Genomic DNA, 25,511 nt, shown 5'->3' on the forward strand with positions numbered 1-25,511 from the left:
AAAAAGCAGCCCATGGGCAGAATTTGGCCCCACCATCACAATTATTTGGGCCCTAGAATTCATACAACCACTGTAGATGGGTAGAATAATATTTAAATCAATATGGACTTAATCACCCATTGAATATTCAATAACATCCTTTATTTTTGCACCAGTATATGTTAATGTGAACAGGTCCTGGTGCTGAAGTGAAGTCTAATTAAGTTACTAGACAAATAACAGAAATCTAATAAAACCACCCAAATTAATCAGACATTAAAATCCTTGACTATGGTTAACCCATAAAACACTAAAACACCAACCTGAATGGTTTTTAGAAGAATTCCCACAAAGTGTCTCCACTACACCTGTAAACCTGTGCTAGTCCTCAAATGTACAATATTAAGAAAAACTGGCTCAGGCCTGAAACTACAGTAATTGCCGACCCCTGATGCAGAGGGAGATAAAAGTATAGGAGAAAAATAAATCAAATAAAAGAGATGATGGCAAACGGCCATGCCTTCCATGCTTCTGTAACTTGCTTTGTGAAAGAGCAAAAGGGGAAGAAGGGTAAACACTTGTAACACTCCTCCATCATCACCACCTCCCCATACATGGCACATTCCAAACTCTTTTCTTTCTGCTATGCCTCAGCGTGCTTTCCTCCAGCCATGCAGGTACATAGGGGTTGTCCTGGGTCCTCGGCCCACAAGAGGCCTCACGCTCTGGGGCGGGACAGCAGGACAGAGCCTATGGTGCCATGAGCAGCTGACCTGGGCATGTAAACCACACCAGGCTGCGTCAGTGCTAGGTCCTTTTGGCAGCTGTGTGTGCCAAGTTTTCCAGTTATTGTGTCACTGACATGTGACGGGTTGGCAGATGTAAAGAAACCACCAGAATATCGGGCCTCATTGGAGTAGCACTGAGAATCCCAGCAACATATCCATTCATGCACACAGATATCCAAATCATTCTTCATACATATTTTTCTCTCTCAGTCACACACCCACCCACACACACACACACACGCACATAAATAAAACCACACCCACTCACTTGAATGCATTTCAACAATTTGCTAGCATGCAGGTGTAAATGGAGACTTGGACACAGACGGGAAACATTGACAACGCCATCATAGACGAGCAGGCAGGCATGAAGACAAAGAGCGACAGAGCAATAGCAGCAGCAGCTGAGAGAGAGAGACAGAAAGGGAGAAACCGAGAGAGAGAGACAGAAAGAGAGAGATAAAGACAGAAACAGAGGCCACAGGACAGTGGCCGTTGATAATAAGAGGGGACATGCAGAATTCGGCCCTGTTCCAAACTCTCTATGTTAAGTGCATTAGAGACGTAGCCACGGATGCTGGGGTCAGTTTTGAAGTCGGGCTGACACCAGATTTGGTCATGCTGAAAAGATGTTAAACTTAGAAGTTCTATATAAATTCTGGCCTAGAAATGATAAGGACACAACATGGAGACACGGTAAATAAGGAAATCGCAGAGTTTCAAGAGTGTGTGAGAGTGAAAGGGAGAGAAAACAGACAGAGAGAGAGAGAGACGAGACAGGGAAGACAGGGTACATACACTGAGGTTACTGCCACGTTGTTTCCCTCTCCTCCGCTGCTGTATGAGCACAGAGAAGACATACACACAAACACACACACACAGAGCCACAAATACACCAAAGTCACACACGGAGGATACACAAAGAACCAGAGAGGGAGGCAGAGGGGAGGGAGACAGGGATGGATGGATACACAGTGACAAAGACAAAAAACGTAAAAACCAAGGAGAGTTAGGTGTGGTGTGACCCAAAAAGAGATGGGGTGCAACAGTGTAGAGAGGGAAGAGAGAGACAGGAAGAGGAGGAGGGACAGAGAGAGAGAGTCTGATTAGACACCGAAGCAGCAGTGGAGGTGGAAGAGAAAGACTTACCACAGACACTGCGGGCGGCTGGAGCCAGAACAGTGTAATACACACAATTTCACCATGGAAAAGCTCACTCCACGGCACCGTGGTCACAACAACAGCAATGACGACAATCAGCAAAGAGACACACAGATATGGAAACGCATATTCACAGACAGACACACACACACACTGCAACAGACAAAAGGCAAACAACAATGTGACAGGAACAGTGTGAGAGAATATGTACTGCACAACACATACTCACACACGCATACGCAGACACACACACACACACGCTTGGAACATATAATATCATGCTGGTTCCAGTCCTGGTTGGAAAAAAAAACAACAGCCCCCAAAATTCTAAAAGAGGCAAAACATTTTTAACAGGAAGGAAGAGACAGTTTAGTAGAAGATCAACAAAAGGTAAATGAATCAGGGTTTTGACAAAAAAGAGGAAATAATAGGGGTCAAAAAAGTGTTTCAACTGCATGTGTGTGTCTGTCTGTGTGCGCACATTGATCTGTTGTGTGCATATGACAACCAGAGCACTCACTGGGATATGAATCAATATAAGATGGATGAGTGTGTTGGATGGAAAACGGGACGACAACTGTTAAAAACGTCCATGCAGGCGGTAGGATGAGATAAAGAAAAGAGGAGAGAAGAGAAGAGAAGAGAAGAAGAAAGAAAAGGAACAGAAGGTCGAACTTTGCCTCGCTGTGGTGCTTCTGAATTCAAGTTTGGAGTTTTAACAAAAACATTTTCATGTTTTAGGCTGAAATATCGTCAGGACAGGGCGGTGATTTTCCCATTACGGGTTGTTGTTGGGGCTAAAATGCAACTCTGAACCAAACTGCTTTAATTCAGAAGAAATCCCTTTAAAGGTTCAATGTGTTGAGTTAAGTGACATCTAGTGGTGAAGGTGTACGTTGCAGCTGAATACCCCTGACCTCAACCTCCACTTCCAAACATGAAAGAGAACCTGTGGTAGCCTTCAATTGTCATAGAAACCCAAAAGGTATTTAGTTTGTCCAGTTTGGGCCACTGTAACAAACATGGCGGCCTCCGTAGAGAGGACCCAGCCCCGATATAAATATAAAGTATTTAAATATACTGGGCCTAATTTAGAGTAAAGAAAACAACAATTCATACAATTTAGATGAAAGACGATAGTGAAAACATCACTAGGATTATATTATATTCAATTTCTGCCAATATATCCCTTTCACCTAAATATAACACACTGGACCTTAAACCCTGTGCTAAACCTTCTCCAACATGGATTCAGTGACCACAGCAACGAGTCAGACCTTTGTGATTGTGATCGCTTCAAACAAAAGGAAATGAGGAACATGGACGTAATGAGGGGGAGTAGAACGAGAGTGGAAAAGTGAGAATGCTGCTCACTTGGTTGTCGCCTGGGAGGCGGGGCATGGAAGCGGCCCTGCCGTGGCCTTCCATTGGTGGAAAGTGCTCAGTATCCGAGTAACCATCCTGCCCCATCTCTCTCATCTCTACCGTCTGCAAACAGAGCAGGAGAGCAGGAGATGGTGTGACTGGCTGCCATGAAAACTGATAGGGGAGCAGGGGGGTGGGGGAAAGTTTGTTATCCAAAGAAAGCTCAGGTCTCAGAGAGGTAGAAGCGTCAGAGGGAGATTCTGATCAGAGTGTGTGTGTGTGTGTGTGTGTGTGGTGAGTGACTTTGCCACTTTTTTTGTCGTTTTGGTTTTAAATTGTGGGATGAATGGAAAAAAAGAGAGGTTTTATGTGGATAAGACTGAGAGTTTGTTCCAAACCACAGTTGTGTGTTTGCTGCCAAACACTGAGCAGCAAGCGAATGCTGGCACAGGGAGGTGGAGGCTCTCTGTTGATGCCAGAAGGAGCTGGTGAGTCAGAGCAGGAGCGGATTGGAGAGGAAAATCATATGCAGCTCAAAGAATGTGTGAAAAAAAGACATCTGATCAGCAGAGGTGGGATGTAACAAAATACATTTACTACATCACTGTACTCAAGTACATACTTATACTTATGTCGATTTATTTTCACTTTTAGTCCACTACAAATATCAGCAAGTATCTGTACTCTACTCCACTCCACTTTTACCATATATTTCTTCACATTGTTTTTCTATATCTTTAAAAGTAATCAGTAATGAGAGGGGAACAGGTTCCCTGATCCAATCAGAGGGCACAGGTAACATTAGACCCCGCCTCCATCACTGGTGAGGAAACACCACGAGACTCAGCCAGAATGATGTACTGGACTGTTGCATTAGGGAAGAGGATACACACTGAAAGTACTTTTACTTAGAGTACTTTCAGTATATTAAGTACTTCCTCATTTAGAAAGGTTTACGTATACTCAAGTACATTTTGTCTATTTGTTTATACTAAAGTCCTTCGCTAACCACTTCTGATCAGATGTTGTTGACCAGGTGCAGGAACTGGTACATTGTGCGATTTAAATGTGGTTGTGTATGTATGTCTGTATCAATCGCCACCTGGCAGCTCACTGCTGTTCTGGTTATAAATCCTCCCCCATGTTAATGGGTGGGACATGGACAAATAAAAGCAAACGTCAAATAAATCATCCATCTTTATATACACTCTATAGGTAAGAGGAAGCTTTTATTTAAATCCTGGCAACATGTGCTTACTGCACATTGACTGCCATCTCATTTTAGTTGTGTTGTCTCATATTGCCTGATGTTCATATTATTCCATTTTCCTTCTATTTGACCGGTTTGCATGAAGCCGACAGCCTCTCTCTTCTATTCAACTTTTAAACTTCTCTCGACCTCTGTTGACTGATATGAAGCAGCGTGATTGCGTTGACCTATACAGGGACCTGTCAGCCGCTCGGGGGGGTCTACAAGCAGAGAGGTTTAACGACATGAAGACGGACACATGAGCCGCGAGACAGAATCCCAACGAAATGAGCAAACTAACCAGTGAAGGAAAAATTCCCTCAGATAGAAAATTGCGTTCAAAGCAAAATGTCTGAGGGATGGAGCCAGTCAAAGAATGGTCAACGCTATATCACCGGTAACGCAAGAATTGAGGTAGGACAGATTGCGAGAAATTGAAATGATCTACGAGGCGGGACATAGGAGAGCATATGAGCTTCTCTATTTTGTGCCGCGGTGAGATAGTTGTCCAGTCCATTGTCAGTTTGAACAAATATCTTTGCCCTGTTCAGACCTGGTATTAACACCTGATTGTTTCTCCGGTGATCACTTGTAATCGGATCTCACTTCCCTGCTGAACGTGGGAATAAACACGCATGTGAATTGTGCTCATGAAGGCCAAATAATGTAGTTTTTACACAGTCCGAGTGTCCAACGCCTGTGCGTGTGTGTGTCGGTGTGTGCTTGTTTCTGTGTGTCTTTCGAGACAGAGACAGAGACAGAGAGAAAGCGAGCAGGGTCGAGAGGGGCTGAGTGAATCAATGAGGCGTAAGCAGCCGTGCTATGAAGAAAGATTTTACCCATTTCAAAAATGAAATGGTGTTTAAGTGTTAAGTGTTAAAATCTTTCTATTCATCGTGAACATGTAGCAGGACGTGGCCCAGGACACTTTTGTGTTGGCACAGTGAAATTAAAGTGACCATGTCTCTCACGTGTGATCGGATCCCTTTGGATGGACGTTAATACCAGATCTGAATGGAGTCCTATTTACTGCAGAGAAGCCTCAGATTACACAGCACATGAGGGAAGTGGTTCATTCTCACACTGACCAGGGTAACCTCAAGCTCATGGGTAAGATAACACTGACAGGACCGGGAAGCAAGAATCAAGTCGATGCCCCGATCAACAACAGGCTGCTGTGTTTCCGTTCTAACCGCAGTTCTAATGAACACCAACACAAACGTGATGTCCCGGTGGATCTCTGCTCTCCATAGAAGTGTGAGACACAACATGTATCACCCTTCGTTTCACCTTCAGTGTCCTCGGCTCCTCTTTGCTTTGGTTCATTTGGTAGCAATGACATGAAAGTCAAAACAAATGCTGAATGGATCGAGTGTTTGTACTTGTTCACATAACCTTGGTATATGACAAGGATGTATTCATGTTTGTGGTCTGTATAGTGTGTGTGTGTGTGTGTGTGTGTGTGAGAGAGCTGTCTACCTGAGAGTTGCTCATGCTTCCCAGGCCATCCTCAGGGTGTCCCTCTTGGCTCCAGCTGCCGGACATCTCCTGAGCACGGGCCGTCACCCATGAAGTGCTCTCCGGGACCCCCCCCTCCACTGGCCTATGGCGCACACACACACACACACACACAGGTTCCATAAATGGTCTGCTTTCAACAGAGCACCTCCTGTGACGTCAAAGCAACATCCAACTCACAGGCTGTTCTCAGTCGTCTCAGGTGGCGGGAGGGCGTTGTTCAGTCCCGGGCCCCCATCCTGGGTGGGGGAAGGAGGCTCCACGCGCTGAAACAGTAATGGCGTGCGATTCTGTGTGAGATATACAACATGGCCGTCGCCAGCTATCAGGCAGACTGACAGGGAGATGCGGAGGAAAAGATGCAGAGCAGGAGCAGCAGGGACGTAGAAAAGGGGGTAAAGGGGGGGGGGGGGGGCTCTCGGATGCCCAGCAGCTGGTTGGAGGAGGAGATGGGTGCATTCTGGGACATAACAGTCATATCTGTCCTGATCCCCAACTCTGAACCATTAGAGGCCCTTATACTGAGAAGCCCAAACAGGAATTCACCCACTCAGTAGCTCAGGATCAGATCGATAGGAGTGATCAGGAATTATTCTAGATTTCATGTCATGACTTATATAATACTGTGATGTGGATGCAGAGAGCTGAAGAAAATACTACTGAGCGATAAGAGAGAGGCCTTGTTCAGGGGAGGGAACATCGTGGCAGAAAAACACTGCACAAACCCTGTGGGAGGGAACAGGTACCAGGTGAAATGCATGATGGGACAAGTCAAGTATGAAACCCTGCATTCAGCCATACAATTATCCGTCATACACTTAAGATGTACAGTACGGTACAGTAACCCCCAATGACCACCTCACCCCTTTTTTAATGTGCTCATAAGCGTGTTACACATGCAAGTTGGATAAATAATCCCAAAGAAATGTCAAATAAAATCTTTCACATCCTTTATTTTGTGATTTGAAAACAAGTAACTTCCTTGTTTCAAATCCAAACCTCCTAAATCTATATGTGCAAAAATCTAAGTATGGTGTCAATGAACGCTTGTATTAAAGGGGGCCGTGTGCAGACAGAAGGTTGCTGTGGTGTCGTAATGCAAATAACATTCCCGGGGTCACAAGCTTTGGATTATGGGGAGTGAGAAGGTAAAGGCGTCTTCACAAGCGGCCGAGGCGAGAGAGGGTCGGAGGTTTCCATGATGTTGAGGAGCGGGCACATTAGGGGCTGTGACAACATCTCAGCCTGCTAGAAAATAAAACCCTGAAGTCACAGGCATAGAAACTGGACCAATATGCACATTAGTTTTAAAACAACTACTGGATTATTGCTACGAGTATAAATCATGTGTTTGTCTGCACGGAAGCTAAAGTTACTGAGAAAAGAATAGGTGATAGACTTTGTCCAGCAGATGGCAGCATAGTTTTTACTGTTGGTAGAAGGAGAAAGCAGATTGTGAAGTTTTTTGTGTTCACCCCCTGTGTGGACTCTTCTATGTGACTGAATGAAGACTCCTCCCTGGTCTACAGGGGTTGTCACAGCCCAGGCTCGTATGAATGGGGGCAGCAGCCCTGCAGCCTTGGTTTCAGTGCGTCAGTCTGCCTTTAAAAGGGTCAGATGCAGGTCGAGCGGAGGCTTATTCTGCCTGAAGACGACAATACCTGCTCGTCACGAAGAGCCTGCGAGCGCTTGATCTTGCTCTGGCGGTAGTACTCCATGATCATCATGGCAGCGTAGATTTTCCCCACTGTCAGGTCTGTCGCTGCTGAGAGAATGACAAGTTACCCTGCAAGATTAGACCCTTTGTAATGAACCCTGAGCGCAAGGAATGGCAGAGAGGGGTGATGCATGCAAACAGGAAAACACTCGCTCTCTCACACACACACCTCACACCTCACATCTCACATACACATGAACATTGAGCAAAAGGTCTTTTCACAGACAGATTGATATTGTTGAAAAATCTTCAGTCACTTTTTTTTTTTTTTTTTTTTTTAAAGGCTTTTGTTTAACCTTATATTGTACAGATGTCAAATCAGACGATAACGGACGATCTCATGCATGAAACAGCACAAACAAAACCAAAACAAAACGCGGTCGCTCCAGGATTTAGTTAACATGCGATCATAAGAACCACACAAAAATAATAACACAATCAAATCTGCGATTGAAAATGAATATTTGGACTTGATTGCGAATTCATTCTCAATATATACTCGATTGCCTAGCTCATAACAATGCTCATCGCAAATTTCATGCAAATGTGCACTGGTTCTCAGTCTAATTCAAAGTTTAAATACACAGGTTTTTTTTTTTAGTTACATGCAATCAGCCACTTGCTGCACAGAACTGACTGCCCCTGGAGTGAAAAGACATCTATAGAGAGTTGATCTATAGTAGGGCACCCTCTGATCTCAGGCACAGACAGCTGGGGGTCTCCGACTCGTGTGTGTGTGTGTGTCTGTTGGGGTCTTTTGTAGTGAGTGTGCTTTCTGTTGCTGAAGGAGAGGATTGTGTGTATACAGCTGTCGGTGTAATGCTGAATGTTTGTGTGCACATCTTAGCCGTTCACTACTTATGCTTCTGTTGCTGATGTCCATGATATAAATATGTCTCGACAGACTAGAGGTGTGAGGTTGTGTGTGTTTGTGTGTGTGTTTGTGTGTGTGTGTGTGTGTGTGTGTGTGTGTGTGTGGGAGTGGGGGGCGCGATGTGCCAGCTGATTCAGAGGGTGCAGCAGTGAGAGAGACTGGCTGAGAGAAGCGGTCCTCGGGTGGCGTGAAGAGAAAACAAACGTGGGAGCGCCGGGCGTGGCACGGTGGCTGTCTCCAAGCCGCGTTGCAGCGCCTGCACTCTTTTCCACTTACACTTGTGCGGCGTCACCAGCAAATCCAGAGTCTTTTGGGAGAGGTTGGGCCAGATCGCCATCATCTCCTTCCTCAGCTCTGCGTCCATCTGGTGCTTGTCAACACCACCTAGGCATATTCAACGCACACGCGCATGCATGCACACACAGACAGTTACACAAACAACCATGCCCCAGGTACAAAGACAAACCCAAAAGTCAGACACGTGGACATGCAGGCACGCCAGATGAACAGTACCATCCAGGCAAAAGGTAAGAGGGGAGGACACACAGACACGAAGACAAACAGACAGAAGAAAGTTTCTGTTAGTTAGATAACAATGGAAGATACGATCAATTCAACTGTGGAGGACGATGTACGCAGGCTGAGAATCCACAGGACCTCAACCTTCACGTCACACACGCGCTAAGAGTAGGAGAAGCATCAGGAGGAGCCGGAGGCCTCGGGGTTCACGGTCGGAGACATGAAACAGAAGAGAGCGTGTCAAAAACTTTGAATGAAAGGCGATAAGAGGGATTTCCAAACCTTCCGCACCACCCTTGGCGATCTTGATGTCCAGCGCAGTGCGGATCAAGGCCATGAGGGTGGAGTTGAAGTGGACCGTGTTGTCGTCGGCAACCGGCAGATCCATGCGGAGCAGCCTCTGTGGGAGAGCCAATCGAGGGGGGAAAGCCGTGAGAGAACTGGGGTGGCCTGTGTGTGTGTGTGTGTGTGTGGAACCTCCAGGTGACAGGAAGGGAGGAGGGGTTTGGGTCGAGAAGGGTGAAGGAGCTGTGAAGAACATCTGCAGCAGCCAATGACTGCGTCCGTCTCTGCCTGTAAAACGTTTCTACTCGGATGCGGCGTCAAAATGCACATATTTAAATGTTTGTGCTGGATTCAATGATTTTGATGCTGTTTTTGATATGAGAACCTGTGAGCACCACAGCCACCGATGAAGACGCGTCATTCATTTCCCTCTCATGTTGTGTTTGTATGCGTTTCGAGGCCTCACAGGTTTATTGAACCTTCAGTGAGAAAACAGGAGGACCGACTATCGCTCTCCACAGCTCCTCCTAAGGGTTTGGAGGTTCACATCGAAAACAACACAGACCAGATGACAAACCAATAAACCACAAAACGATCTAAGGAGAGGGAACGCTTTTGTTTTTGTTTATTGGTTTGATCCTTTTTTTTTTGGTCTTGTTGTTTTATATAAGATACACAGACACACACCAACTCATAGATGACGTTCGTGTGTGTTTGGTGACAGAAGACGGCGACAACCCGGACATGCAGCAGATCATGCTTCCACATACATCCTGATTCTTTGCCTATCCTCTAACCCAACCATCAAAGCTTTGTGTTAAATCCACAACCCCCCCAACCCGTTCTTGCACATCCCACCCTCATGCGGCATGCCATGCGCACACAAAATGCCTCACAGGACAAGCAGCTGCACAGCCGTACACAGAAAGCATCCTCTGTTGACAACATTAAAATGAGTTTGTGAGTTGTTTTTTTAACGTGGCTGTTCTTGGAGGGAAATAAGAAAGATCTGTAGACGATGGGGGCTGTAGGCCTTATAACGATAGAGCCACTAGCTCTATCGCTAAATCATCTGATGTCTACTGTGTGAGAAATGGGCACACGCTCGGAGGTTAATAGGTGAGAGAGAGCAGCATTCTGCGGAAAAAGAAATATGAAGGAGGAAACTAAAACATGGCCGCCATGGAAGTGTTGTTCTGGCGCATGATTGCAGGCGACGGTAATCCACGTGTATGTAGGAAATGTGCGATGAACTTTCAGCCGGAAAGTAGATGTAAGAAGAGGTGAAAGGGGAAAGCTGAAGGGAGAGAGATGACAGAGGAATATAAATCTATTGTTGATAAGCTGGAGCAGCTAAAGAGATAAAAAGACAACCACATCACCATACTTAGTTGGTTGTGTCTGACGTTCAGAGGTTATGAGCAGTGGAGGTAGACCGGCCTCTGTTCTCTGGACTAGTCGGAAGGTCAAAGGTATATAAGCTCATGCTTATGGGAACATGGAAAAGGGAGGTAATAATCATCAAGGGGCAGATTAAGATTATCGAGAAGATTTTAGCCAAACACCAGACATGAGAAGCACGTCAGGTTGTTGAGCGGGAGAGATTCACTTTGAGGGAGGAGGAGCAGTTTGAGGGTAAAATGAACACTGTAGAAGAGAGAGAAAGCACCTGATGTAAAGATGTAAGATGGCAGAGGTTGGGGTTAAATACATAAACAGGATTTACTAAGGAGGAAACAGCTCGAGCTGCAAAATAAAATAGTACAACTTAGCTGCCAAGCTGGTCATGGTTTCACCCCCGTTTGTTTTATTTGTTTGTAAGATTCTATAAAAACTACGGCACAGATTACCCATTGTATTTTGGTGTGGATCCAGATCCGTACACTTTCTTTAACATTGCATTTACTCATAATTTTTGTTGATTTCTCAGAGAATAACTAAACAAATATCAGGCATTATTTAGGACTGATATTTGATGAGTGTGTGCAATTTTGCACTTTTCTCATGCCGGCAGTGCCACTCTCGAGTTGAAAATAAATGGAAAGTACGGGTAGGAGAGTCTACCCACCTTGACTGACACATTATAAATTGCACTCTTATTTAAACCCCAACCACATGGAAGCATACTTAGTATATAATATCAGCACTATTTCCCCAGGTCTGCTGGAGGAGGGGGGAGGATAAAGCGATGGCGGGCGATCGGATGGGGGGGATCTCCTGTGCCTACAGGCTGCTTGGCCGGCGGCTGCTGTCCCCTGAGGCTCACAGTGATCTGCCCAATGACGTCTCGTGATTCTGTGGCGCTGATCACAAGAGGAGTGGCAGGAGATCGGGGGGTAACATGAGGGTGAATCTGTTTGTTATCATCCTGTTTTACTTCTCATCCCGATAACAGTGTGCGTACGATGATGAGGTGGGCCACTTCCGACAGGTGGGGGGGGGGGTGGTTTCACGGTCATGCAGACGACAGGTGAGGGAGGGTGTCATGTGTTCGGGGAGGGGAGCGGTATGCAAGAGATGAGGGGCGAGGGGTGAGGGCTGGAAACAGAATAGAACTGCATTGACGACAGAGCCAAAGAGGACAAAGAGAGAAGATCGGACTTGCAGATATAAAAAGGCTGCTCGGGGGAAGGGGGGGGGGAGGGGGGGGAGCTGCTACATGAAGGGTGACAGAGAAAAAAGAAACAGCCTCCGTGTGGCCACCGAAGGCTCTCCGAGGAAAACACGTCACTGACACGAGCCACTTCTGCTCTCTCTACCATGAGGAATAACAGAGAGGATCCTATACGTGGAGGTGGATGTGACCTGATTCTGTGTGTGTGTTTGTGTGGGAAATGTGTGCGAGTCCCCCCCCCCCCACCCATCCACAGGACGGAACGAGTCGGAGGACGGTAAGTCTGGCGGACCTTCCAAGCCCTGCTGCACGCGCAATGCTTCTGAGAGTGTGTGTCTTCAGCAGCGTGTCCACGTGTGTGATTGCTGAACATATCTCTCAACATGTTAAAATAGTCGCTTTGCTGTATACGCTCACTACAATCCCTCTGTTTGCGGAGTATTATATGAAACAGTGCTGATTGTAATGTGCATATTTGTCCCGACGAGTCTCGTGTCCGTCGTGTACGGTGCAAACGAGCTGAGAAGGTCCCTCCCTTCGTCCCCTCCTGTGGACACACAACCTGCAGAACCCCTGGACCTGAGTGTCTCGCTGCCTGCGCCCGCCAATCCCACGGCACCACACAACGCCACAACACCGATCAGCCCACCCCCACTTTTCCACCAGAAAAGAAACAGAAACAGGAAAACCAAAGAGAAACAACGACACTAAAGTTCACAGCACGTTGAGCGCCTGGAAGTCCCGGGCCCCTCCCTCTCCCTCCTGGCCCCTCCCCCAAAGGCCCTCCCTGACACCCATACGAGACCCGGTTGTAGATGGGCTCCTTTCTGACCTTGTAGGCCACCCGTGCCGGACACCTCTTCCCGAGGCCTAGTGGAGGACACATGTGCCTCAGCATGTCATACATTTCCCTGCAACTGATCCTGCCACTGCACCGTGGGCCAGTGCCACCAACCCCCGTTAACAAAAAGCACAAAAGGAAAGGGAGAGACAGAGGTGTTGAGAAAGGGAGAAAGAAGTTGCAGCGGGAGAGAGAGATGGAGGAGACGAGGGATCGGAGGATAGAGTTCAAAAGAGAGAGAGGAGGGTCAGAAATTGAGAGTAGACAAAGGGAGAAAGGGAAAACAAAGTAAAAGAACAGAACAACAGGAAGACAAGGTTATTGGGCTGATCTGGAGAAACTCCGGCCGTGTGGCTCCTCTACGAGCTACAGGACTCTAACGCTGTCATGTGAATAAAAACAGGGGAGGTAAATATGACAAGGGGACGGGAGACAACAGGAGGAAGATTTGAGGAAATAAATGTTCTCAAAAGACAATTCTGTTCAAGCAGGACAACAGAGTATAGGGTGCGTGTGTCCGAGTGTGTGCACAGAGGAGCAGGGCGGGCGCCAAGCTGCTCGTGCGCCGACGAGGAGAGAGGGAGGAAGAGGAAGGGGTGTCAATGCAGTTTCTGTCTTTTCCCCCAACCCCCAAAAACCAAGAACAATGCAACACTACAGTGGGCGACCATAGCTTGCTACATCATAGCCATGGCTCCACGGCAAGCAAAATAAAAACAAATATTTTACAACGTGGTAAAACTTCTTAATATGCTTTTTTTTGTCTTTTTTTTTTGTCATTTCACTGAGTGCATGTCACATGCGTCTCCGGGTGTCTGCATTGTCCCGCACATTCTCTCAGCAGTTCAGAATGCAAGTCGATAATGGTGGAAAAGAAGTTGTAAAAAATTGAAATGAAAAAGAAAATCAATAAATAAAGCAGCATTCACTCCATTCCTGGATGCTGTGGCTAGCACGTGTGGTTGAGAGAGATTTAGTTTGAATGGAAGTCAAACCTTGCAGGCCACCCTATGGGGGCATTTCTTGCCTAAGCCCAGAGGCGGATCGATAACTCGTAATAAACTGTACATGTCCTTATAATGAATGCGCCCGCTGCAAGAAGAATACAGGGAGTTAAGAAACACACACACACACACACACACACACACACACACACACAGGAGAACACACACAAAAACATCCAGAAATAAGAGAGAACATAGGGAGGAAGAGCACAAGATTGACAAGTATACACAGTAAATACTTTTACACTGAAGTACGTCAACTATCGAATAATCTCTATAAACAGATTTTGCATCAGAATATGCAGAATCTGGGTTAATCAAGATTTTGGGGACAAAGTCTGTTTCTAGTTTGACCAATCACATCTGAGCAGACTTTGGTCGCCCGCAGCTCAACAGTAAGGACAGAGAGAAGGGAAAAAAAAGGCCAAAATGTCCTGTTGACCTAAAACACCCACACATCTGTTTGTGGTTTGTGTGGAGAAATGTTCGGCTTCATTCATTTATGCGTGATGTGGGACTGTAAATGGCGAACGGGAGACGGGAGTCTACACTGGAAGCCACAAAATATTAGCCGTTGCCCCCAGAGGCTAATTTGTCATCAGACGAGCCAGTCAGAGTTTACAGATGTGTCCTGTGTCCCTTGTGTGTCGCCATGAGAGAGAGAGCGGAGTCAGGAGGCGCTGAATGAATCTGATTCAGTTGCAGTGAAGATTTTACGAATTTAAGAAAAGTTTCAGTCCTGAGGTCAGAGTTGATATTTTGGAAATAGCCGAAAAGACCACCTCTGAATGTGGCCCTGTGTGATGGAATCGCTTTCGAACTCTGAGCCGTCCACTTGAGATCGGATCACAGAAACCACATGTTTGTGTACGGGGCCACACACACGCCCATACACCCTTTATTCTATTGTTATTTTTTTCCTCTCCATCTTCTCTCCAGTCCAAAGCCCTGACAGGATATGTGCACGATGTAATTAAGGAATTGCTAACAGAGTAGAAAAGCATAGGCTTGGGCGAACAGCTAAATGCTTAATAGCTGCTTGTGTTGTGTGCAGATCGCCTCCCTCTTAAATATGTGTTCGGTGTCATCCACGCGTCGCCGCTTCCTGTACCGCAGTCCGTGATATAGCGATGCTAGCTCCGAGAAAAAGCGATGTTCCTAGCATCGACGAGGTAACATTTGGAAAGATTTCACATCTTAGTGATCTTTCCTGTAGATCTGAACATGACCCTTCAGCCCTTCATCTCTTTTATCCTTTACGTTTCCTATTGCTGCTGTTTAAAGTATTCTACCTGTGTGTGCACGTGTGGACAGCATGAGGGAAACACACAGGCACTGGAATACAGATACCATGAAACTTAGCATGTCTACAGTATGTTGAGGCTTCAGGAGTCAGACAGGGAGGAGGCTGGTTTCAGAGTGTAGACGTTGCCACATTAAGTTTTTTTGGCAGTATGCAGATTCCAGAAGAAGGGGAGGTGTTTTGGAAACGGGTTGGAGGGAGGGGGAGGTGGGGTTATTTAAAGACAGTTTACAGAAAAAGGGGAGGAGGAGGAGGGAGGGGTTGTACGGTGCGAGAGAGATAACCAGCTGCCAGAGGTTTGAGGTTATTCTCTAATCCGGTACATCCCTCTTGCAGCTATCAACGAATTGACGCTTCTGCTTTGGTCATGTGCCGTTTAAATTACAATGTGCTGGCGTTTTTTACCAAAATAAATACGCAAAAAAAAACAAAAATTATACTCAAAAGATTCTACGAAACTGTTGAGGTCACTGCTTAGGCCCTGCTCTGTGTGAATAAGCATATTAAGACACATACAAGAAACATACAATAGAGCATTTGGTGTATCTGAGGTCGTAAAACAGCATCTGTGTTTTAAAAGTGGGAAATGTTAAGAGTTGAACTGTTGACCACTTCGAACTCCTGTGCAAACATAATGTGTGCAAGTAGTTCCAGGCAGGTAATAAGAGGTTTTAACTGTGTGAGGGTGTGTTTTTAAAAAAAATATTTGATATGTGTAAGTATGTGCACCCGAGAGCTCTCATGTTACCACGTACCAGGCCGCAGGATCATACTCGGCCCATATCCTGACATACTCATCCAGGTGGTGAGGTCCCAGTATGGATGAATCTCTAGTCAGGTACTCAAAGTTGTCCATGATGACGGCTACGAACAGATTTAGCATCTACACATGAAAACACACGTGAGGAAGAAAGTAGACGTTACAAGGGGAGCAAAGGAAAACAGATCATCAGCTCCCAAAGCCACCTAGTGTTTCAAACTGTCTCGGACAATTCTCGCAGAGTCTTCCTGAATGGTGACGAAGGAGCTGGATCATTGTGTGCTCACCAAGAATGAACAGAAGAATATGAAGGAGACAAAGTAGAGGTAGGCAAACTGGCTGCCGCACTCCGGCTCCGGGTTCATCGCCAGGGGGTCGCAGTCTTTACTCCCCAGACATGCCAGCATGATCTCATGCCACGCCTCCCCTGTTGCGCTCCTAGAAAAATACAAAGAGATTCTTTGATTCAGGAGGGATTCAGGATTCAAAGGATTTTTTAAAATGTTTTGGGACATTATGTAGACATTACAAACATCACATTTAAACACACGCACCTGAAGAGGAGCATGAGAGCCTGTACGAAGGTCCTGAAGTTGTTGTGCTCGTTGATGGCGGAATCTTGGTCTTCTTCAATAGCAATATTACCAAACAGCTGTCAAACCCAAACACAGTGTTAACATAGAAAACCAGTTCACAAAATCTAAGGTCATTCCATCATTTTATTTTAATTGCATTATTTTAATCTCACAACATATTTTTATATCGTTCATACAGATTATATCCTTTGAATTTATTTTACTTCTTTATTCTGCTCTTCTTAATTTCTTTTTGGAATATTCTACAACGAATTTTATACAACCAAACTCCATGTCCGCTGCTTTCTCAACTAGCCTTCCCCTCCCATCATGCACCGAATCCTTACGAACACCATCATCCTCCAGCTCCCTCTATACCTCGTCAACCTACTCATCATCGTTATCCTATAAAATACATTTAATGCTTCCCAAATGCATCCTAGCACATGTTAGCAGGAGGCCGTCACCCACCTGCATCCCAATGATGGCGTAGATGAAGAACAGCATGGCAATGAGGAGGCAGACATAAGGCAAAGCCTGAGGAGAGAGACACATTCATCGTATGAGGGCCCCGTGCACGCTAGTATACGAGACTGCACCAAGGCATTGTCTATGTGTATATACACAATATTAGACGTGTGTATGAAAAATGCAGACATGTGGATGCATATAATCCCCCTCCCGCCCCCCCTGTGTCTGTGTGTTATATGCTGAGAAGTTGTGAGTGAACCTTGAAGGACTGAACGAAGGTCCAAAGCAAGATGCGGATGGTTTCTCCCTGCCTCAGCAGCTTGATGAGACGAGCTGCCCTGAACAGCCTCAGGAAACTTAGGTTGATGAAATTATCCTACAGAGTACGGCAACGGCATAACCAGAGAGAGAGAGAAAGAGAGGCAGAGAGAGAGAGAGAGAGAGAGAGAGAGAGAGAAACAAAGAGAGAGAGAGAGGATAGTAGAAAGGATTAGGATTGAAAGGTGAAGATAGGAAAGTGAAGGAAGCAATAAAGGGAGATGAAAGCAGGAGGAGAGGGGGGAGTTGGGGTCAGAAGGGAGACAGTTTTAGTACAAAGTGTGCAAACCATGCTCCGCACCAAACCAAAGCAATACAATGAAAGGAAAGACAGTCAAAATCAAAACCGATTCAAACTCAACACAAACCAAAAGAACCAGGAGCTAAACAAGTCAAAGCAAACCAAACTCAAATCAGCAAGGCTCTGACAAGCGTTTCATATCCATCGGGTTAGACAAAACCAAACCAAACAACACAGAGGGGGGAGGGAAGTCATCCAAATCTAACTAGTTTCATCCAATTGGGTTATGTGGGAGTCATTGTGGTGAGTAGTTAAAGTGCAGGGACGTCAGGACGTTTTCTTGAAAGGACAACCAAATGCACTAATTCTCTCAAGGCAGGAATATGCAATCGTTTTAAAATAAAGCAAGAGCAAGCATGCAGATGTGCACCAATACGAGGCGATCCAATAGGATTGGCTGCCAAAGTCATGTGACAAACGACAGCTATGAGAGCAAGACGGTGGTTGATGGACCAGTAAAGTCAAAATATACAAATTCATATATTTCTAATATCATCAGTTTGATATAATGTAGTATTAAGGCCACATGAAAGGGGAAAACGTCGAGAATAAAGTTGTAATATCACAATAATTAATTCATAATATTAAGAGAATAAAGTTTTAATATTAAGAGAAAAAATATATAATATTACAAGGCTATTGTTTACATCTGAGTGCCAGGTGTTTTGTAGTTTCTCAAGAAACAATGAAATTGTTAATCAAGATGTTAGATACTGAAGGAGTGGATCTAAATCTTATTTTAATATGAAAACTTTTTCAAATTAAATGTGACTTTATTCTTGCAATATTATGACTTTTTTGGACATTAATTTCATAATATTACAACTTTATTCTAATTCCCCCCCCCCATACATATGGCTCTAATTCTCCGTGGTGTGTACTGTATGATGATCTGTTATGTGAGCTTTTACATTTTATTCCATTATATTATTTCCATTATTATGAATGTAAAACTAAATCTATAATATGATAGAGTTCAACCATTTACCACAGTAAAGTACAAAAGATGGCACTTTGTTTTTAAAAGGGACTGGCAGCAGGCACATGCAGGTCACAATACAGCATGTATCACATTGCTGTGTGTGTGTGTGTGTGTGTGTGTGTTATCAAAGTAAGGAGTTCCTGCCACAGACATGCAAGGGGCCTCATGCATCACTTGTTCTCTCTGCCAGGGGCAAAGCTTTAGACTCGCTCAGTCGTTTCTGGAAACATTGTCCCAGTCACTGTCTTATGTACGGACCTGTACATATGTGCATACAATGAAAGGCAAATCCTTTACAAACAGAGCTCTAGTTTTCTGTAAAGGATGAAGACTACGGGCAGGATTCATGGCTGAGTAATATAGGAGAATACAGTATTGATACAGTGACTGGCAGAGAGGTTAGTAAACGTGGTGACAAATGAAAGAGTTTCACAAAATTTCGGAGTTCTGTGTGGTGGAGGGTCAAGCAAAGCATTCACGTTTCACAGCCGTTAAACACTGGCCGGGATGCAGGGAAAACAGATGCAGGAAAATAAGATCTCCAAAAAAATTACAAACCGTCTACATGTGGATGTTGCAGACATATGGTTTATAGCAGCAAATTTTTGGATTTTTTTTTTTATTGGTTGGTTTCGAAGAACAACCAGAGAGATTGACCAAGCCGGGGTGTCATGGGTGGACACAGAGGATTCATAGTGCATTTTGATTGGATGGAGTCGCAGGACGTAGTAGTTGTTGGGAGTGGGGGAGAGGAGGAGGGGGGGAGGGGGCATGGACAGGGGGAGGGGGGGCGAAGTAGATTACAGCGGGTCGTCGTAAAGTTTGTAGACGATTTAAAGAAAGCATGTGAAAAGATAAAAAACAAGAAAGAAATGGAACGTCATTACAGAGACAGGTTATCACAGCAGCAGGTTTTCAGTGTGCAGATTCTCCGTGTAGCAGGGATACCAAGACGGCGCGGGATCGATTCGGAATAAACAAACAGTCTGTAAAAGAGTTTAAAAAGTAACCAGCCGCAGGAATATTTAGGAGAAGCTAAGTGGTGAAAAAGCATCAATTTACTCTTTAAACAAGCTTGAGTCATTGGTATCCCTCGCTGCGGCAGATAGACCTGGTAGGTAGAGTTTGGGTGAAGCTAATACTGTATCAACCTTTTTCCTGATAAATCTGTCATATACAGTTTTAGCGTCCCATTCCTACCAGGTGCATCTTAAATTCTGCAAGAGCAACTCTCCAAAAGTTGGTCAGACAGAACGCAAAGCAAATTTCCAGCTCTCGTTATTATCGAAGGTTAAGGTCTCAATAAGATAGCTCAGAGCTGCTGTTTTTTTTGTGACTTCAAATCACAGAGATGCATCTTCACCTCAGTTTTGACTGGTGTAGGGAGAATTCACGTCCAACACTGACTAACATACGTGCATTGACTTTGTATGCTATTGCTTTGTGTCTGAAAATCACCTCATGTTCTGTCTGACCGCACCTTTTGAAATCATTTTCTAAATAAAACATCAATCAAAAAAGACTCTCAACACATGTATAAACACTCAAACATAGATACATATATACACGTTAAAAGTTCCTCGGCCATATCGACGGATTACAAGTTCTCGCTCGTGAGAAAACTGCATTGGATGCTAATCGCAGGAGGTCTGACTGTCTGCGTGGACGGTGAAAACTTTATGGACGATAGTGCGAGCGAGCCTGATGCAAATAGCGCTGCAGACAGCTAAGCGAATAAGTGCAGTGAAACACTAACTTACAGATTTCTCATTTTTTCGTGATATATTAAATTAAATGTAAATGTTTTTGGTTCATTATAAAACGGTGGCGGGACAAGTTAGAATATGACGGGTCACCACAGTTTAGATAATTAATGTGAAACACTAAATGTGCAAAGGCTATTTTTATATCAATTTAAAAAGTAAATATGAAATATTTTGGCTTAAAACTTTATTTAAACATTGAACATCCGGCATGTGGTAAACTGTTCTTGTGATAAATAGAAAACTAAGTTATATATGTCTCCCTTTTTTCGCCGATCCCAAAAAAACACCGGATCCGTGACGAAAAACCATGATCTGATCTGATCCGAGCCGCGGGTGTTGTGATCCGTTGCACACCGACTTGCTACAGAGCATCAGCCTGGCTTTCTGCTGTTTTTCAAGTCAGCGGCTCAGTGCCGGCGAGCCTGAGTCGGGTCTCTCCTCATCCCACCAACTGGGACAATTATATAAGACTTTCAATAGATGTTTGTGCATGACTGAGCAACGCGAGACTCAACATAGGCCTCAAACTGATGCTCTCCCTTCCTTGTCTTGACTGCTGTATGTTTTCCAGACAATGTGACGGATGTGCGAGACCACAGACGAATGCTGGCCCTCACCTAACTGTCTTTACTTGATCACTTACATGGCAGACAACATATAATTCTAACATGATATCACTTCTCTCTCTCTAACATATAGACAGGCATGAGAGCCTGCTACTTACCGCCAGATTGGTAACCAGAATGTCGGTGATGCTGCCCAGAACTGTCACACAGTCAAAAATATTCCAGGCATCTTTGAAATAATTCTGTGGTCAGGACAAGAGAGAGACAGAAGGAAAGGAGACAACGGAGGGAGAGGAGAGGAAACAGGGAAGTCGTGAAGGTGATGAGAATGACACGGTAAGATTCAGACAAACACGGATGTTTGAGAGAGATTGACGGAGAAACGGCCGGCGCAGCGAGATGGAGCGCATTGAAGTAACGAGGACAATGGCACGACAGGAGCAAAATCACGTTGAAATGAGGGAAAAAAAAGACAAAAAGAGCGAGAGAAGGAGGGAAAGAAAGAGAGAGAAGGAGAACAAGAAAACATGTCAGTATTCGACAGGAACAGGAGAGGAATTAGATGAGACAAATGGACCATCAGTGACGGCATGTTGAGCGGATACCAGCAGACAGGTCAGCTGAGGACAAACTGTACTGCATCAGAACACGACAACATCACATACTGTATCTGAATCTTATGAATCAGACAAACTCACTGAATTCATCTCTTCCATCTATTTAATAAACTGGATCCATATATCTGCCCACACATGCAAACAAATAATTTAAGGTTCTTTAAATAGTTCTCTTTATGCGTTGGGAGTCAAAGAGAAAAGACGTTGAGGACAAAATGCTGTTGAGGGAAGTCTGCTTCTTTTCTTGCTCTCCTACATGTCGCCTGTAGCCAAACTGTGCATTAGACAAGTGGAGGGACATGGACAGAGCAAGGGAGGCGGCTGTTAGAATAAACCACCTTGACACACACACACAGGCCTGGTGTTGTTTGTGTGTGTGCAGGCTCAGGGGCACGAGTGTGTTTCAGGTTGCTCCCCTAGATTCAAAATCCGGTCCCACTTAATCTCCGCCCTCCCTGTAATCTTTGCTTATTACCGCCTGTCTGTCATTCATTCTCCTTCTTCTAATTACTGTAATACCGTCTTGTCCGTCCTGTATCTCCTCCTTGAATTACTATTTCTCCTCAATCCATATATTTCTCTTCTTCGCAGTCTGTCTGTCCGTTCTTCCGCTGGTTTCTAGCAGTTTCCCATTTCTTTATTAACCATAATCGTGTCTCTGTTGCTCATTATTTCCCACTGAAGTTTCTCTTTAACTACGTGAGCATTAATCATTGACAAACAATGTGTCCCAGTGGTACCACATAATGGATGGGGCTGCGGTCAATATGAAAAATAGCAGCATGTCATTTCCCTAATCGATTGTTCTCTACATTGTTTTAGTCGCTTTAGTTTATCTTAGTGTAGCTGAATATACCTTTCTCCTACGACTTATACAGTGACCCCAAAAAAAACTATGGCTACAGCTACACAACTATCTTTGTTCTAAAGGTTAAAAGTCTTTCTGAGGAGTTTTTCCTGTAAAGTCTACGGTTTGTCGGTCAGCGGTTGCATTTCCCTTCTCACTGTTGTTCTCTGCCTGGTGACCAATAACAGTCTATGTGGATACAGTGATACCATGTTAATAACTGACCTACAAAATACAGGTCTACAAAAATACAGTAGAGCACACACACACACACACACACACACAGACCCACAAACACACTCATACACTCACCAGTACTCCAAAGGCGATGATCTTGAGTACACACTCCATGGAGAAGAGGGAGGTAAACACTATGTTCAGGTTGCCTAACACAGCTTCATAGGTACCAGAAGCTCCGTCATACTACAAACAAACACAAACACACACACACACACACACACACACACACACACACAGAAGCAGCACACACATTCATGCCAGCAAACCATCACAGCCGAACAGAAGACACAAACACACAAACACACACCACCAGAGACAGAGAAGGAGGGTTATTATAAAGTCAGGGACACAATTGAGCTCACAATATTCAGAGACCGCTCAGCAGAACATGAGGAAAATATTGCACATAGCAACATCTCAAGAAAAGTCTGGACTAATGTGGATGTTTTGTAACTGAGGGGGAGACAGCGTGAGATAAAGATGCAGACAGACGTGGTCGTGGATGTTAAAAGTTGTAAGTGTGTTAATGTTAATCTTTGCAGGAGTGTTGCTGAATTGACGCAGACGTTTACCTTCATCATGAGCACGATAGTGTTGAGCGCGATCATTGCCATGATAGTATACTCAAATGGCGGCGACACCACAAACTCCCACATTCGGTATTGAAAGCTCAGCTTGTTCTTGGGCATGTGGCGCGTCAGAGGCCTGGCGTTGATGGCAAAGTCTATGCAGGCTCTCTGCAAAAGAAACACACAACAAAGGTTTTGTTCTGCTGGGATCGTGTCCCAACTTTCCCTTCTTTTCCTCCATCTATCCCTTCTTTTCCGCCCAGCAGTTATAATCCTCCCACTTCCTGCCTTCCAGACATTGTCCCTGTAATCTGCATCTCTATCCTCCTTCACTCCGTTAATCCCTCCTCACCTCATTCTTTTCTAAACTATAGTCCTCCATCATCTTGTCTCCTTGCTCTTGGAACGTGATGATGATGAGAGCCACAAAGATGTTGACGAAGAAGAAGGGGAAGACCACGAAGTACACCACGTAAAAGATGGACATTTCCATCCTGTAGCCGGGGCTCGGGCCCTGGTTCTCATAAGTCGCATCCACTGAATGTTTCAGCACCCTGCGGAAGAAGCGAAAGGGAACGAGGAGAAGGTTAAAGGTCGTCGGGGGAAAACGTGCGCTGCGTGTGACTGAGCGTGTCGGCGCATACTCACTGCGGCCACCCCTCTCCGGTAGACACGGTGAAGAGGGTGAGTAGGGCCCAAGCCACATTGTCGTAGTGGAAATCGTACTTCTTCCACTCCCGCTTCTGCGCCTTCACTTCGTTATCGCGTTCATACACCAGGTACTCGCCTCTGAAATACACAAACAACATCGTCAGCACACTGTGTGTTCACGCTTGTGTGTTTCTGAGCAGGTGCTCAACAGTTTCCTGACCTGCAGTCGCGCTCAAACTCTTTGGACTCATCAGTGCAGAAAAAGAAGCGTCCCTTGAAAAGCTGCACAGCCACCACAGCAAAGATGAACATGAAGAGCATGTAGACGATCAGGATGTTGAGCACATTCTTCAGAGAGTTCACTACGCAGTCAAACACAGCCTGAGGATCGAGACAGAGGAACACATAGGATTACAATTATTTCAGCATTTTGGTCAGAAATTTTAGCGTCAATGCTGTTAAATGGTTAAGATGAAAAATTAAACGACAGGTCATTTGTGCTGCCGTGTGGAAGCAGAATGAATAGCTTGAAAGAGTCTAAGATATATAGGTCATTGCTTCTGCCTGTCTGTCTGTTTGTTGGTTGGTTTGTTTGTGAACAACATAACGGATTCACCTGAAACATGGTGGAACGATGCAGTTGGAGTCTGGGAGGAAACCATTCCATTGTGTGGTTCCAGGATTGTTTTGATCACTTTCTTTTCAACATATTCACCAGTTTCCCAAGTAATAATTGAAGATTATTGGGCCTTGGCGGAGGTATGGGCTCTAACTGTTTTTCTGCTCTAGTTTTTCAAAAAACCCTACCCCCCCTTCTACTTTTCACCCTAACCCTAATTGAAATATAATGAAAAGTAAAGATGTTAGACTTTTTAGATCAGATGCTCCACCCATTGTTTCCACATGTTGGACATCATCTCCTGAACGTACCTTGAGTTTGGGAAGACGTTTGATCGTCTTCAGAGGTCGTAACACCCTCAGGACCCTCAGGGACTTGATGGTGCTGATGTCTTTTCCCTTACTACTCCCCCTGTAGGTATACACATGCATACACACACCAGCGCACACACACAGATGCACGCGTACACACATGTACACAAAAACACACACACACACATTGAAAGAGTCAGCTGGTTCATGGGGGACTGACAGACTTCATCCTCTGGATTCCAAAATGGCAGTGGGCGACCATTCCTCGATGGTTTCTTGTGTCCGAGTTAACTCGAGAAGAGTAACTGCGTCTGGGTTCAATACGAAGCAACACATGCAGCATCGCTATCATATTCCATCTGAGCCTTATTTTCTACGTGTGGGGTTAGCATGGTAGCTACATGCTAGAGTTAGGTGGTGTATTACAGCTGCAGTACATGCTATGGGAACGACTGATATCATTCCTGTCTGAATGCTATCTGCTAGCTACACCTGTGTAACACTTTGCAATGTGTTTCAATGCTTTACAGAGACGGGTAAAGCTTTGGCTTGCACATGCCAAGTGAAATATATTCATGCTGCATCGAAACCTTGCTTTCCATGCTGCAATATTTCCTCTTTTTTAAGCAGCAGTGATGGAGAAACTCTATTCTACAAAGAGACATTGGCAGAGAGAGTTCGGTTGAGGTTGGACACAAGCA

At 45.0% G+C, this 25,511-nt stretch overlaps 1 protein-coding gene across 1 annotated transcript in view; it reads right to left on the reverse strand.

Annotated features, from left to right (window-relative positions):
- cacna1aa (calcium channel, voltage-dependent, P/Q type, alpha 1A subunit, a) overlaps window positions 1-25,511 on the reverse strand; it is a 74,232-nt gene that overhangs the window by 3,330 nt on the left and 45,391 nt on the right. The window contains exons 28-47 of the mRNA XM_061089569.1: window positions 24,811-24,910; window positions 24,101-24,261; window positions 23,878-24,018; window positions 23,582-23,783; window positions 23,233-23,397; window positions 22,733-22,843; window positions 21,115-21,198; window positions 17,283-17,399; window positions 17,024-17,089; window positions 16,532-16,629; window positions 16,265-16,415; window positions 15,973-16,100; window positions 13,906-14,002; window positions 9,453-9,570; window positions 8,928-9,035; window positions 7,722-7,825; window positions 6,241-6,350; window positions 6,022-6,145; window positions 3,303-3,416; window positions 1,566-1,604 (exon numbers count right to left, since the gene is read on the reverse strand). Of these exons, the coding sequence (XP_060945552.1) occupies window positions 1,566-1,604; window positions 3,303-3,416; window positions 6,022-6,145; window positions 6,241-6,350; window positions 7,722-7,825; window positions 8,928-9,035; window positions 9,453-9,570; window positions 13,906-14,002; window positions 15,973-16,100; window positions 16,265-16,415; window positions 16,532-16,629; window positions 17,024-17,089; window positions 17,283-17,399; window positions 21,115-21,198; window positions 22,733-22,843; window positions 23,233-23,397; window positions 23,582-23,783; window positions 23,878-24,018; window positions 24,101-24,261; window positions 24,811-24,910 (2,338 nt within the window). The remainder of the gene's footprint in view (window positions 1-1,565; window positions 1,605-3,302; window positions 3,417-6,021; window positions 6,146-6,240; window positions 6,351-7,721; window positions 7,826-8,927; window positions 9,036-9,452; window positions 9,571-13,905; window positions 14,003-15,972; window positions 16,101-16,264; window positions 16,416-16,531; window positions 16,630-17,023; window positions 17,090-17,282; window positions 17,400-21,114; window positions 21,199-22,732; window positions 22,844-23,232; window positions 23,398-23,581; window positions 23,784-23,877; window positions 24,019-24,100; window positions 24,262-24,810; window positions 24,911-25,511) is intronic.

Source organism: Limanda limanda, chromosome 17 (assembly GCF_963576545.1).
Source record: "Limanda limanda chromosome 17, fLimLim1.1, whole genome shotgun sequence".
Classification (NCBI taxonomy): domain Eukaryota; kingdom Metazoa; phylum Chordata; class Actinopteri; order Pleuronectiformes; family Pleuronectidae; genus Limanda; species Limanda limanda.